Source organism: Anolis carolinensis, chromosome 5, assembly GCF_035594765.1.
Source record: "Anolis carolinensis isolate JA03-04 chromosome 5, rAnoCar3.1.pri, whole genome shotgun sequence".
In the NCBI taxonomy this organism is placed as follows: Eukaryota; Metazoa; Chordata; class Lepidosauria; order Squamata; family Dactyloidae; genus Anolis; species Anolis carolinensis.
This window is the reverse complement of record NC_085845.1, coordinates 119,309,605-119,325,511: the sequence shown is the minus strand read 5'-3', so window position 1 is coordinate 119,325,511 and position 15,907 is coordinate 119,309,605. Positions and strand designations below refer to the sequence as shown.

General features: G+C 34.2%; 1 protein-coding gene across 3 annotated transcripts in view; it reads right to left on the bottom strand.

Annotated features, from left to right (window-relative positions):
* Window positions 1-15,907, bottom strand: part of tbc1d19 (TBC1 domain family member 19) — a 104,318-nt gene that overhangs the window by 38,697 nt on the left and 49,714 nt on the right. For all 3 annotated transcript variants that reach the window (XM_062982193.1, XM_008118828.3, XM_062982194.1), the window contains 6 exons: window positions 15,309-15,372; window positions 14,618-14,664; window positions 9,691-9,801; window positions 9,314-9,386; window positions 8,916-8,954; window positions 3,157-3,269 (listed from right to left, as the gene is read on the bottom strand). In XM_062982193.1, the coding sequence (XP_062838263.1) occupies window positions 3,157-3,269; window positions 8,916-8,954; window positions 9,314-9,386; window positions 9,691-9,801; window positions 14,618-14,664; window positions 15,309-15,372 (447 nt within the window). The remainder of the gene's footprint in view (window positions 1-3,156; window positions 3,270-8,915; window positions 8,955-9,313; window positions 9,387-9,690; window positions 9,802-14,617; window positions 14,665-15,308; window positions 15,373-15,907) is intronic.

The window sequence follows — 15,907 nt, the reverse complement described above, 5'->3', positions numbered from 1 at the left end:
ATGTTTTTGTTACTTGCAAATGGCAGTAACATTTAACTAGTAATTATAGTATTGAGTAGACATGAACCATGTTATTATGGTGTAATATAGTAACCGAATTTGGAAGAAGAAGCAAGAAAGTGAGCAAAAGAATGACAAATGAACAAAGAAGGCTGCAAAAATGTAGGTAGGGAAGGGTTGCAAGGGGGAGAAAGGCCACATAACAATTAAAATAATGTTTAAATATACCCCCGTTTCCCCACAAAACAGTGAGTCTGCTAAAAGCAAACCGCGAAGTAGCAGGGGAACACTGTACCTGTACTTGAATCATCGTGGTAGCCAAGGGAACGGAGAAATGGAAGCAGCTTCTCCCATACAAACAGCTATATCTCCTTACAAACTCCATAGTTTGAGATCCTAAGCCCCAAAGGTCAAGAAATAAGACATGAGCCCCATAACATACAAATTTTATCTTCCTTATCTGCATGGGCAGAAGGAAGCTCCTGAGACACTCCAGAATGTGCTGCATCTATAATTATTAAGCCATGCTAGATACTGAACAAGTCACTCTGCCCACTCTACAACCTTTTATAAGGCCTTTTCTTCAATGTAAAATGATCACTGATGGCATACCAAGTACTTCCACATAACTTGTAGGAGTCAAGGTAGCAGACAATCTGCATGTCCAGTTGCTTAACCTGCAAGTCAAATGCCTTTTCAATATGCATAATTTGGTCAACAAATTATTTAACATCATCAGCGTGACTCACATTCTCCCACTAGTACTGAACAACTGGTAAGTCAGAAGATACTGATTCAGAATGAGAGTCTGTATCAGAAATGAATGAGCTAGAGCAGTCGTTCCCAACCTTCTTTTCATGTATGTGTATCCCCTCTTCACATAAACCCCACACACACCTCCATTCAAAAAGGGTTGCTTTTGTTATTAATGTTCTTAGGTTAGCTAAATAATCAGATGATTCACATTAACTTAATAACATTTATATGCTTTTATTTTTTTTTATTTTACACTTTACAATTTATTTTAATTTTTTAGAATACCAAAACAAATAAAAACATTAAAATAATTTTAACCACATTAACTGATAATGAAGGCTCATAACAATTAGTCACCTTGACATACAGGTCTTCAAATATGCCTCTTAATAATTTCAATACAATCTTTGAACTTCTTTCATGGAGCTGTTTTTTAAAATCAGGTTCAAATGAAGACAAATGTACTCTCAAGTGAGGAGTGCATCAAGCTTATTCTTAATGTATGCATAAGACGAGATGCTCTTTCAACAAGATCTGTGTTCATAAAAGGCAATCAAAATTTTATTGCTTTATCAAAGAGTTCTTGGCACTCTTCTTTTGCTGATGCCCAAAGCCAATGTGATATATATATATATATATATATATATATATATAGAGAGAGAGAGAGAGAGAGAGAGAGAGATATAGATATTCCGATTATAAAGAAGAATCAGTTAATAGTTCAATCAATTTTTCTTTTTCAGAAACTGATAATTTTTCAGCTTCTTGAAAGAACAATTATATGAATGGATTTGAAATCAAATTATCTTCACTATTTGGCTTTGGAAATACCAACTGAATGACACCTTAAGTCCTTTTAAGTAAGGTATTATACTACTTTTTACTTCTTTTGACAATTTCAGATCATTCTCAGATAAGAAACGGTGAAGTGTCTTAAAAACTTCATACTGGTCTTTTTTATACAAGATTCCCAAACATCCATTTTTAAATCATAGACTCAATTTTGTCAGACACGTTAAAGATGGTTATGGAAGTGTTCTGCAATCCTAAATTAAGTTTATTAATCAAGATCGATCATCATGGCAACAATATGGATCCAAACAAGAATGAGCAAAATGTCAAAATGGATAAATCCATCTAGCCTAACACCAAGATTCACTAGATGACTCCCCTGAGTAACTTGATCTGAACCATGATCATAATTGACGTGATGAGATCTGGCCCAGTGATGGGATGGAATAAAAAGGATTGTCTCTGAGAGGAGACAGGTTTCATGACACAGCTATTTGAGTGACATCAATGAAAGGGGGATAACCCCAGAATCTTGCTTTGAGTCTCCTTGTGGAGATAAAAAGTGGGGTAGTAGTAATAATAGTAGTAGTAGTAATAATAATAATAATAATAATAATAATAATAATAATAATAATAATCGCTCTCTGAGATGTTACTGAATAGAATGGACTGTGGGGATTGCTTTGACTTACAGAGACAATTTATACTCATGCGGAAGAAGATCTAAAACAGTGGTTCTCAACCTGGGTCCCCAGATGTTTTTGGCCTTCAACTCCCAGAAATCCTAACAGCTGGTAAGCATCTGGGGATCCCAGGTTGAAAACCACTGGTCTAAAACCTAGAGATATCAGTACTGAACTGTCTTTTTGTATCAATCTTCTCCATACTTACTGACCCCTGGAATCCCATTGAGCTGGTAGGTATGAAGACTGTTCTGACTGAATTTGTGAATAATTGTCAAAATGTTGCCAAGAAGAATATTTGTCCGCAGCCTTATTCTTTTTGTGCTTGCACTGTACCAATTGCAGATTCCATCTCGACTTTCACAGACATCATGAAGTGGTAAGAAACACATTTCTTAAAGGATGCCACAGAGGCCATAAGTCCAGAAGGTCGGGCATGTAGCCTCCACCACTGACAACTGAGCCAAATTTGATTCAAAGCTGGCAAACAGTTCAAATCAAAGACTGAAAACTCAGAAATGAAGCCAAAATGCCACCAAAAGTAGATCCAAGGAAAAGTCAACCAAGCAAAGTCAATAGCCAGAAGTATGAACAAAGCTTCAAAATCATTCCTGTTATTGCTACTGCTGCAACAGCAGATAAAAAGGAACCGAGGCTTTAGACAGGAAGCATGCAAGCTAGGCGCATTAGGAGCTGGTGGGACTATTGCCCAAAAAAATCTAATGCACCTCTAAAAGTTTCTGAAATATGCACTTCACAGATGTGCATGAAAAAGCAACATTGTTAAACAAATAAACACCCTTGTGAATCACATGCAAAACCATCAAAACTAGCATTATGCTTAATTCTAAAGCCAAGCATTGATGCAATTAATCTATTAGGTACATAGAAACTTACATATTTCTAATTCACTTCTCCAACTTACCTCAGGTTGACTGGAAATATTCAAAATCAGTGCCCACAACTCAGCTCGTAAGGAAGTTGGACATCCCTGTCGGACATACTGTTGAGATGCAGCACTATCCTGCTTAATCAGAACTATAGGAAATGTGCACATTATCAATATAAATAATTTGCAAACAGCTGCATTCCACCTTTTAAATTCTATAAATATTCATTTTATTATATTCCTGAAAACTCATTTAAGGTAGCATTAAACACTAAAAATGACATTTGGCTATGTAACTTTACATTGTATACTTGATGATTGTCAATTTGTACTAATGGAATTGTACGGAACTCACATCCAGAAAGCCAGCAAAGTCTCTCTAGCTAATATTAATGTTATGTAGTTAATCTTTCAATCAATTTTCTGACTTCATTTCTCCACCAAAAAAACCCATAAATAGTACATACACACAAAATCGACGGATTATATTTAACCCAATTATAATAGCAAGTTATAATAGCAATGTTTAAAATGTACTAAGGACAAAGGCTACATCTAATTTGATTCCTGTATTATAACAAAACTGTCCAGGGCATGTTGCATACAAAATTGACTCAAGTCAAGATGTAAGACAATGATTTTTTTTGGCCTTGCTGTATTAAATTTGTATTTAACTAACTTTCCTCAGACCCTGGTGCTCTTATCCCTCACCCATCAAGAATAGTCACAATGAAAGTTTTCATTCTTCTCTATGCTGATGGTGCAGTACTGATTTCCCAGACTTGTTGAGGTCTTTCAGTGAGTATTGCCTCAATAATCTCCAAACCATTAACTATCTAAAAACAAAGATTCTGGGTTTTTTGCAAGTGAAAGACCAGGTTCTCATAGTCTATATAGAGTAACAGAACTGAACAGGTCGACTCATATAAATAACTGGGTATATGCACCCAAAATGGGAGCATTAACCTGTTGGTTTTTTTTTTCTTCTAGGCAGTAAATTTCTTCAAGTAGTTATCCAGGTTTTCAAAACAAAAATGATCGCTTAGATACCTTTGGAGGCCCCAGTTTGGTTTCCTCTATTTAAGAGGTCATCTGAAAGAATTCAATCTATCTTTCTTATGTATTTCTTTTTTAATATTTGGTGTTCTCAGGTGTATCATTGCATCTGCTCTTTGTTTGGAGTCTGTCTCAAAGTCCTTAAAATGTCTGTCATTGACTTATTCTATTCATTTTAGTTCTGCTACTGCCTTATGATTGTCTCTAACTCCCTTACATCCAAGAACCAGAACTGAGCATAGCCTCTGAAGTTGTTGCACACTCTTTTTCACTGCAGTTTTTACTAGGGGAACAGGGGATATCTGTTATATCCTATCATGCAACATATGCCTGGATGCTTCTCCAAGTATCTTGTGGTTATTTTATTCCTGGAGTCTGGCACAGCAAATCTTGCTGTTATAACGAGATCCTCTTTCTTTGTAATTTTAATGAATTTAACATTATATTTTAATCTATTGATCTGTGTGTATAGTGTTGATCTGTATGCCTCAAGGTGCTTTTAAAATATTTATTTAAATGTTGTTTTAATGGTCTGTGATTATAATAAAGTGAAGTGTAAAATGAAATGCCCTACCAGCCAAAACAGAGAAAAGCCAGATGCTGCTCTAGTTTGGCAGCATTATTTTGGTAGATTCACAATGATAGTTGCCTTAATAGCTGCCTCCTAATGCCCTCTATCCAGGTCAGTGTATTCTTTTAGGGTCAGTAAAGAAATCCGGCAAGTAATATTTTACTTCAGGAATAGGATTCTTCTTTAGCCTTATAGCTTCTCATAGGAAAAATAAATCCCATCTCAGAACAGGATTGTATATATAGAAGATGTATGTATCATGAGTACAAGTCACAGTGGTGGCCTTATATTAATTAAGCACTCTCTTTCATACTTCTAAATAGAAAACAGCCATAGAATCAAGAACCTTCTCTTTAATGAAGCTCCTTAGAATCTAATGGAGTTAGATGCCTCATCTTGAAGAAAAGAGAATATTTTAGAGTGTTATTCATATACAATTAATAGCGCTGAAAGAGACAAATAACTGTCGAGAGCTTTTATGATCTTTGTCTGAATAAAATTAAGAATTATCCCCCAAAGAGAAATGGGGATAATTTGCTTTATTGAAACAAAGAATCTACAATTTAATGTTAGTGAATGATGTTAAGCCAGATACCAAATATGTGTACTGAATGTGTGAAAATACTGTGAAAGATAGCAACCAATTTAATGGAAACCATTTATACGCAGGCAGAGTGCGACTATTCATGCAGAGTAGACTGCTGCCAGTTAGGATCAAATGCAAAGAAGCACTTAGCTTGAGTTGTTGTGGGAGCTGGAGAGCATCCAGTTTGAAATGATTCATTCATCATCTTTATAGGATAATGGTGTATATATTCAAAATCAGCTAACTGGGAATAAGGCTGAATTTAGAAAAGCCCACAGAAGGACATGACAAGCATTTAAAGACTGAAGAGCATTGGACACACAGAATGTTTTAAAGATTTTTATGAGGGAGCTTAACGGAAATAACTATCCAGTCTGTAAATGTGGAGCGCTGCCATTTACTATAGACAATAGTGATCCAGTACATGGCAGTATCTGTAAGAGAGATTCAAGGAAAAGATGTTTTACATGGTAATATGAAATGCTTCCATCCCAGTTAAGGACAATTCCCTAGTCCTTGCATCTATCCTTCTATAACTTTGTTGCTTTCTTGTCTGGGAGATAACTGACGTGAAGATATGTGTCAATTCTATTTTACCCTGCTTTTTTACACTTCCTAACATATGAAGCATGAATGTAAAACTGAAATGTTATCCATAAAATAAAAGGCTGTTAAAAATAAAGCGACCTGAGGCATTACATAGGGATAATGATGTTAGAAAATCTATCATTAATGTTTTAATGTTTTTCTACTTGTTAGATTACAGTCTAGGCCCTAGGAATACAAACAATTAAGCAATAATCGACTGGGACAGTAAGGCAAATTAATACTTGGCATTCTCTGTTTAAGCAACTGATATGAATTTTAAAACTATTCAATTATGTACAAGTTACTTAGCTCAAAAATAACAGATGCCTAGTTTAAAGTCTGATTGGAATCATGAAATATCTTCTGTTCAATATGAACATTAAGTAATTTATGTTTTCTCTTGGTGGATAGTAGGATTGCAATTAACCCCTTCCAGTGCTCTGTTACCTTTGCATATGAAGAACACTGAAAGATGTTACAACTTCAGATTCCAAAAATGTTATTGGAATTTAAGTAAGATTGTTCTCAAACGGAAATCAGAATCAAGCAGGACTTTAAAGATGTAATAATATCCAAACAAATCTTAACAGTCACAAAACAAATTACAACAAAAAGAGAAAGAAAGAGAAAGAAGAAAAGACATAGTACAACAGACTAATTAAGAATCATCAGCTTAAAAGGAAGAAAAGACAATAACAACAGTAATAAAGACAACAAAAGCAGAGGCAAATGAAATAGAAGTTTAAAAAAGCAGATTCCCATAAACAGTGTACACAAATGTATCGGGAGCAGGGAAGTAGAAACACATCTTCAGACAGAGGTAAAACAAAATTCACACAGAACTACAGAAAAAAAGTCGTTTACACCTTTAAGTTGTATTAAAACAGACAAGCAAAGTCTATGTGAACTGTACGAGAGCCTATTTTGAGGAGAGAAATATTTCAAGTTCAAATAGAAAAATTTCCTATTTGAAGGATGTCCCACTGTACAAAAAAACCCCACTGAGAATGGATTGGGATAAACAAGCTGAGAACTCTGAAAGAATTAAAATAAAGACTTTTTTTTCTTATGTAGGGGCTAGTTTGGTAAATTAAGAATATTGAGAATGAAGGAAAGTGCAATAAGATACCATTAAAAACACAGTAAAACCAATCTAGATTAAAAGGAAAACAGAGAGGGAAACTGAGATGAAAATAAAATATGAAATTATAAAAACTGAATTTTAGTCAAAATGTTCACACCGTTTGTACTAATATTACTAATGGATAATCTTAAACAGATTTTTCTCTGTTTAGTAGACATTTATGCATTAGGTAGAATAGAGATATATTATAATATTTTGATAGATGCCTTGGATTGAGGGGGTTGGTCAATTGTGTTTTTAATTTTTATGTATTTTAAAATAGATTACATTTTTAAGGGGAGAGGATACAAGGATAGGGGTAAAATTATAGGGAGGAAAGTTTGGAGGATTGTTTCAGTACTATTTTGTTAGTTTTATTCAAGTATCTATGTTTATTATTATTATTATTGTTATTATTATTATTGGGTATAAGTAGTATTTTAATTTTTTAAAATAAAAATAAGTCAAAAATAGTTTGTTACAAATCTCAAATGCTATTACCAAACTCACTGACTTCCAGATAGCCTAGTCACTGTCTGATGCAGTTGACTAAATAGATACAGATTATTATGGGCATCTTGCAACTTCCAAAGGTAAACCCAGTTTTCATTGATGACATGGCATTTTGTGATGTGTTTTCAGACAAACCAAAAGATGTCATATTCTCCTATTTCTCTATAACATGCAATAACAGCTTTTAATGTAAAATGTGATGACATTACAACATAGTGTCATCACATTGTATACCATTTTCTCCACATTACAGGAAAACCAAAAGAATTCTTGCTCAATATAAGGATGGTGTTTGCAATAGTACTATTTGCAAATGCATATCAGTTTGCTTTATGAAGAAAATGCAATACAACACAACACAACATCACAAAAATACAATAACTTCTTAGCTACAGTACTTGCCATTTAAGGCACATTTAATTTAAAATCAAATGTCTTTCATCTACCAGGTGTCAATCAAGCAGAAAGTGAAAGAATGTAAGTCCACTAATAAATTCCCCAAATAGTTAAGATTCATTCTTCCAGAACCAGAAGATACTTTCATGATCCAGTGGGGGGAAAGGCTATTCTGGCAGAATGTAAGAAACAACAGAACACACAAAATGAAATACCCTTCTGTACATATGAAAACCAAGATTAGTAAATCTAATTTTGGAAAAGAAAGTATTTATTTTGTGAAAACAATGCTGAAAGTTATGACAGCTTAACATTTGTTGATTTTCATGAATTATATATTGCATTGGCAACCAAGGTGTTGCGGCAAAAGGTAGGAACAGGACAGAGGAATGGCAACACAACGTACTGGGGAAAAAACTCTACTGGAAAGTACGCACAGATTCCTTAAAAGAGGTAGACACAAGTCACTAGTGTCAGACAATACAAATTGTCCTTATTGACAGAGAATTAAATAAGTTGTTCCCTAAGTGTCCTGAAACATAAAAAACCTGTTTCATTTGAATTCAATTTGATTTAACAAAAGAAATATTTCTTTTACTTGACTGATTTTTTTTCAACAGGAGAAATAATGCATTATTTGAAAAGGGGGACATTGGAATTCAGCAGAATTAGCAAATATACTCTGTATTGTATTTTACTTGGATTCATCCATGCATTTTCTAGTGTTTAGATGGAAAATATTTAATTCTGAGCACATTTGCATCCTAGGGCATTACAGTGGTATGCCAGATCTTGTAGGCTATATTACAGAGGAAGGAAATGGTGAAAGCACCTCTGAGTATTCCTTGCCTAAGAAAGGCCTCTGAAATTAATGGGGTCTTCATGAGTGGATAAGTGACTTGAAGGCATATACACACATTACAGTTAACCCCAGTTTGTTACAGTCCTTATTCAGAACTTACCTTTTTGACCAAGACGTAAATGTTCATTTTCAAAAAGTTCTAAAACAATAAGTAAAACAATATAAAAACTATGAAACTTCAAACGATTTCAGATCAATACACAAATATTTAACTTAACCCTTATGTGAAAGTATGCCACCAGACCTACAACAAGTTTCTTACTTCTTGTTTGGTCACTAGTTTCTGAGGCCTTTTCAACCAAAACAAACAGACAAACACAGGCTGGGGGCAGAATATAGTTAAAAATGGTAAACTTCACAATTACTGGATTTGTAAGAATTTTTTCTCTTATATTGCAAACAAAAAGGTACTGGCAACGATAAGATACAGCAATATAAAGTTTTACACTATAAAAAAAGAAAAATCTTTATTACAATGCATTAAACAATTGCACTTACCTGGGGGCACATTTGCAGAATCATCAATATCCATCTGACCTGTGCTCAGGTCCAGCTCACCAAAATATTCTTTCTTCAGGAAAAAGAACATATGAATATGCAAATATTTTATTAACTGAAGAAATTTCTTTAAATGTCTATTATCTGTTACCTCCTCTCCACATGTTCATGTTGAAGAAGGTCCCAATTGGAAATCTAAAGAATAGTCTTTTGAGGTAGCTTTTAAAAAAATTTGTATCAGAATAGCTTAGGATTGATCATTCTCAAACACAATACGGTACATGCTAAAGACGACTGTTTCTATACCTTTGAGTTACTCAGTTTATTTACTTAATTTTTAACTTTAAAAAAATACTTTCAATATAATGAATACTTACTAGTTCAGGAATATCCTTCACTTTCAATGGAACCTGGATTAAACCCAAATGGTTTCTAAAACTGGGTTGCTCACTGCTTTCATAATTTGGATTCCGAAGGTTCATCAATACCTTTAAGATAAATACTATCAATACATATTTTATATGTTTGTACTGGACACTTACAAGGCAATATAGAATTCAGAAAATACCTACCTTAACAACAACAAACAAGATATATTTAAACTATTTAACATAAAATTGTGATTTTAAAAAAGCGGATTTATATGTTCTCTTCTTCTTCACGCTTCCTCTACTATGTACAGATTCCTATATTGACTAATTTTATTTATTTATTTATTTATTTGCCATGTTTATATCCCACCCTTCCCAAAAGGGACTCAGATCAAATAATTTTGATAAATATCTAAGAAACTAGAGATGATGCGGTCTAACCAACACAATTTTCTGAATCATCTCAAATAACCCCAGGAACAGGTCTAAAAGGCCAAGAAAAAAACATATTTTTGGGGCTGTGTAAGCAATACCACTGAAACATGGAAGCTTAAAAATGCTGGAAATGCAAGTTTCTTTATATAATATTCCACCAAATAATTAAAAGCTGTGTTCATCCCATCAACCTCGTATATCTCATTAAATTGGTACATAATTGTTTTATTACTGTTATACATTTTTAAAATTCTTGCACATATTTACATTTTATTTCTCATAAATGGCAGAAATCTTGGAAGTGAATGTTATTATCTTACAAATCACATATCTTAACAATATATAAATGAAAAGTTTTCATATTGATATATTGAGTCCTCAAATATTTTGTTATTACAATTTATGAATGTGTCCATATCTCTCATAAGGGGTTGGTTTAGCCTCTGGTTTGCTAATAAAACTGAATCACTGTGTTGCAAAATGATGCATTTCTAAAATGTGTGTCACCAACATGAAATGTTTGGAAAGCTCGGATTAGACACATCAGTGGCAGAGCACAACACAGATATTTTGGACTATAGCTGTCAGAATCTCCCAGTCAGCATAGCTATGGATCAAAAACTTGTCCCAACTCCCATGAATGATTATTACCAATGACAGCTAAATAAAACCTGTGTTCAGAAAGAATGGGCCACTGAGAATAGGTAAAACAATGACTCCTGACTTCATGTTTTCCTAGTGTATAATTGTCCTGAGCTATCATGTTAGATTAGACCAGTGATTCCCAACATGTGGTCCCCAAGAACTAAAATATGGTCCACGCTATAACTGTTACTACACCGTTGCAATGAGATTGATTGGTCTCGCAAAACCCCCTTATAGTGACGAGGCAACAGGGATGTCGGGAAGAGAGAGGCTGACTACTCATGATAGGTGCATCAACAAGCCTTCTGACTGTTGCTTCTCCTCCTGCTTCCTCCCCCTGAGTGGAGCCATTCCATGTGGCACCTGGAAGCGGGGGCACCTTGAGGTCTTCGTTTTTCGACCTGTTCCTGGAGTTAATTGGGGTGCTGATTCAGAAAATTGCATCAGCTCTAGATGATTAAATATGGTTTTCTGTGGACAAGCAGATGGCGACTATTGGATGGCATATGTTCTGTATCAGAAACTAGAGCTGATGTGGTCTATCCGATGCAACTTTCTGAGTCAGCACCCCAAATAACCAAACCAAATCTAAAGTCGACCAAAAACTGATTTGTAATCCTTTTGGTACTAATGTTGGAGATTGGTCCCTGGTCAAGTAGTTCCAGGTCAAAAGAAGGTTGGGAACTACTGGATTAGATGGATTGTGCTCTGATCCAAAATTTCAAATTCTATATTAGTAAGATCTGAGCATCTGATAAAGACAATTCAAATTCTTTCTTCTTCCTTTGAAAATACTGTATATACTGCATTTAGTTCATTCCGAAATATAAAATTCCTGGGGTGTAAAAAGACCCTTCAGGAGCATGTATTCCCTAGTGCTACACAGTGTCCAGGGTTCAACTGTTATGGTTCATTTATCCTAATTGTCAATCACTTTACTAGAATTCAATGATGTTGAGAAACCATAATGTTCATGTGATCTCTGGAGTATAACTCCTGCAAGAACAAGGTTACCGTGCCAGGAAGAGTCTACAGTCTATTTTTTTAAACTTAAGTTTTCTTTAGTCATATCAAACAAGTCAGAATATAGAGTAACAAATCCTTTGAGTTTAAATAGGCTTATTGAAGTGTGTAGAAGCGGACCAAGTATGAAATTGTTAAATTCCAAAGACTGAGAAGAAGGGCCAGGAAAGTAATAATAGAAGACACCAGAGATATAAGAAAAGACTGTTTACTTATGCAAACTGCGTTTATAAGGTTAAATTGGGGTAGATAGAATTAGTCTTGATTATAAATAAACATTACAGTTGCATTATAATTCAAGTCATCAGAAAAATTAATAAACACAAGAACACTTAAAGGTCAAGAGTTAGTTCTCAAAGGGGAAACCGTCTACCAACATTTGCATGAGTGCAACACAATTTCCATTTATATATGCAGATTAAGGCATGACAATGCCAACCCTACTCTTGGTATTTGCTGTTCTAAACCTAAATAAAATTCCTATGTATAAAGTAGAGGTGTGCAATTTTTCATTAGTTGTCGTAAACCGTATCAAATTTGTTACTTATGATGAAATATCCAACTCGTGGGCATAGCCCACGCCAAAAACTAAAAAATCAAATCTTACCCAATACTTTTGATTTGTATTTTGTAAATCTCAGAAGCCTCCAAAAGTCAGCTTCATTTTCAACACAAGGAAGCAAAGCAAAGCCTAAAAGGCTGTCTTTCCTCTTTAAAATAATGGCCTCTTGCTATTAGGAGAGGAAAGCAGCAGGGAGAAAGCAGAGTTCACTAGGAAAGAGACTGTGAAAGCACAGAATTGTGGGAGATGTAGTTTGAGAAGGTGAGGTGCCCTATGTCAGAGAATTCAAAAGGCCCTGCCCTAAACTTCATTTCTCAGAATTTTGCTCATAATCAGAAAGCCCCAATCAGAATAGGGGAGAGCTATTTTCACTCTATAGCATCAGCCAGCCACAGTTCCAATAAATTGCTGAATCTGCAAAGAGGAGGATACTTCTAGTAAGTAAATCTCTGTGCTGGGCTGGAAAGAAATCCCTGAATGGAAGTTCTATTACTTAATATGAGAGCCATTCAATGAGGTAGCTGTTGTGGCTTTAAAATATTTTTTTTTGTCAAAACATTTTTAATCCCTAAAATCAGTAAATGCATGAATATTTCTAAAAGTTGGGGAGGAATGATTCCCTATTATCTTGTGTCATTGTGTTGAAAATTCAAGGAAATTGCTCTTGTAGTTTTTTTAAAGTTGTTTATAAAAACTTTAAAAATTCCCCAAAAATCTGTGGATAAGGGTCCTTCCACACAGCTATATAACCCAGTATATCAAGGCAGAAAATCCCACAATATCCTCTTTGAACTGGGTTATCTGAGTCCACACTGCCATGTATTCCAGTTCAAAGCAGAAAACATGGGATTTTATTCAGCTGTGTGGAAGGGGCCCAAGTGAAACATTCGGAAACTTGATGGGACAACAGCGGTAAATCTGTTCTACCATAGCAAGTTTCACCCCAATAGCTGTAAAAATGGGGGAGAAAGGTTCCCATGAAGTTTCCCCACTTGAGCAGTTATTATAAAAAAGTAATGACATTTCGTTACTCTTGTTATAGTAACAAAAATTTTACAACAATACTTTGGAAATGAAATACCAGCACCCCCTAATTTTGTAATGACTTTTGAAACATTTTAAATCCATCACACATGCCTAGTACAGGAACATTTTTAAAAAATATGATATCTTTGATTTACCACTGTAAAAGGTAATCCAAATGCTGTATTTTTGTCCTCTTTTTCTATTAGGCAAGGTAATGAAGATTCATATTGTAATATACAAATGCTTCTTGGAAAACAAATATAATTCCATTTTGATATTCAACGGCTCTCTACAGATTTCACAAACACTAGGTCTAGGTCTCTTCAGCTAGCGATTTTCATTTGGGAGTTTCACAGTTATTTGCTATATTCTTTTGTATAATAAACCAATTTCTTATTGTCCAAGCTATCCTGAGAAATCTGTTAACTGCCCACAGATGAACTGTAGCAAATTTGAATCAAAACAAAGACTACAAACACTATTATGCCAATTCAAACAATTTTGCATCTCCCTATGCAGAAATATGTAAAGACAAAAAACCCATAAAGGAAATGCTCCAACAGTGATAACTGAATCAAAAAAGTTGATTTTCAAACAATAAAGGATTTTCAAACAATAAAGGACTGTCAAGAGATTACGAATAACATTAAAACTTTCCCTCAAAGCAACTTTCTTCCATGACTGATCTTTCTCTGTAGTTTCTACTCACAACAAATTCCAGATCTCACACTTAACACTCTCAGAGGGATGACATACAAAAGGTATTGCCAATTGTCTGCATAAATCAAATACTATTTAAGAACATGTCTCAGGATATCCAACAGTGCCTCCTTATCAAAAAGGGTTCCAAACTACTGGTATGGGAAATTATAAAGTAATGCAAGTGAGAGCAAGCATACAAGGCAACCATGTACACTGTCTAATAAAATTTACATTCTTGATATACAATGCTTTATTGTGCTTCTTGGCATTTCAGATACATAAACCTTTTCAGTTTTTAGGCAGAATGTTGTGTAGTACTTTATTTAATATACTTTACTTTCTGAACCAGCACTGTCCCAAACTCATGTGCTATCATTAAAATGGTAAGTTTATACTGCAGATGATGTTACATCCAGTTCATGAATTCAGTAAGTTGAAAGACCCATCTGTGTTAACTATACTAACATTTTACTGTATTATAATCTATAAATACATGACTAAAGGCTGGACTTAGTCTTTTTTTAAAATAATAATAATTACCTCAAGAAAATCTTTAGGTGCATAGACAGGCCGAAAAAGACTGAGATCTGAAATTAACAAGGCATATGGAGTTATTTATTTAATTAAAAGTTGATTCCAAGTTTAAATAGATTTGTAGTTCTTTCATCTAGATATTCATTAGTAATAATAATTAGAAAGCATTATGTTTGCAATGAAATCTGTCTGGAACATACATGTGAAGTACATTCTGAGGTAGTATACCACATCTGAGGATTATGATAAATTATTATTATTATTATTTTATTTCTTACCCACCTTTCCTCGTGGCTCAAGAAGGGTTACAGAATAATTAAAACACATAAATATTGTAAACATACAATAAAATACAATGGGTTGGGACCCATAGTTTAAGAAGCACGGTTCTAGAAAACCTATCTAGAAATATCTAACACTAACTCTGTTTGCTGTTTGATTAAATAGTTACTAATCTAATATTCCTATTTTAGTTTTAATAGAAAACAGTAATTTTCCTTACACATAGCATAGGTAGAACCTGTGAGATATATAGGTCACATGCATATTCCAAGACCATTTATATGTCACTTAATGCCCCATGTCACTTAATGCACTCATGTCACTTAAGCCCCAAAACGGGAAAGGGTAACAAAAAAACCCACAGAATTCTTACAAAAGTCTGAAGTTTGAATGGCATAATGCAAGACTATCATACCTGGTTCATCTGTTCCCATTTCATTCCATTTACTGAGAAGTTCTTTTTGTTCATTTATTGATCTCTGTAAATCATAAAAAGCAGTGCCCTTTTTGTGATAAAACCAGCTAAAGAACAACATACAAATCTATATCTCTCAACATTTAAAAAGATATACCCTGTTTCCCCGAAAATAAGACATCCCCGAAAAATAACACCTAGTAGAAATTTTGCTGAATTGCTAAATATAAGACCTCCCCCAAAAGTAAGACCTAGCAAAGTTTTTGTTTCGAAGCATGCCCAGCGCCTGCCAAACAGAACACCAGAGCATGCAGGATTGGTAAATATACATACTAGTTGTACATGGAAATAATGGTAGTAACAAGAAATTCTTGATAGGATTCACAGTTTGTCTGGTTATGTTGGTTTGTGATGACAACTACTGTACAGTATAGAATAAATGTTCATTTTTTGTTCAATAATAAATGTGAATTCTTCTTCATAGAAATATAAGACATCCCCTGAAAATAAGACCTAGAGCATCTTTGGGAGCAAAAATTAATATAAGACACTGTCTTATTTTCGGGGAAACACGGTAGTAGATTACCACAAACACCAAA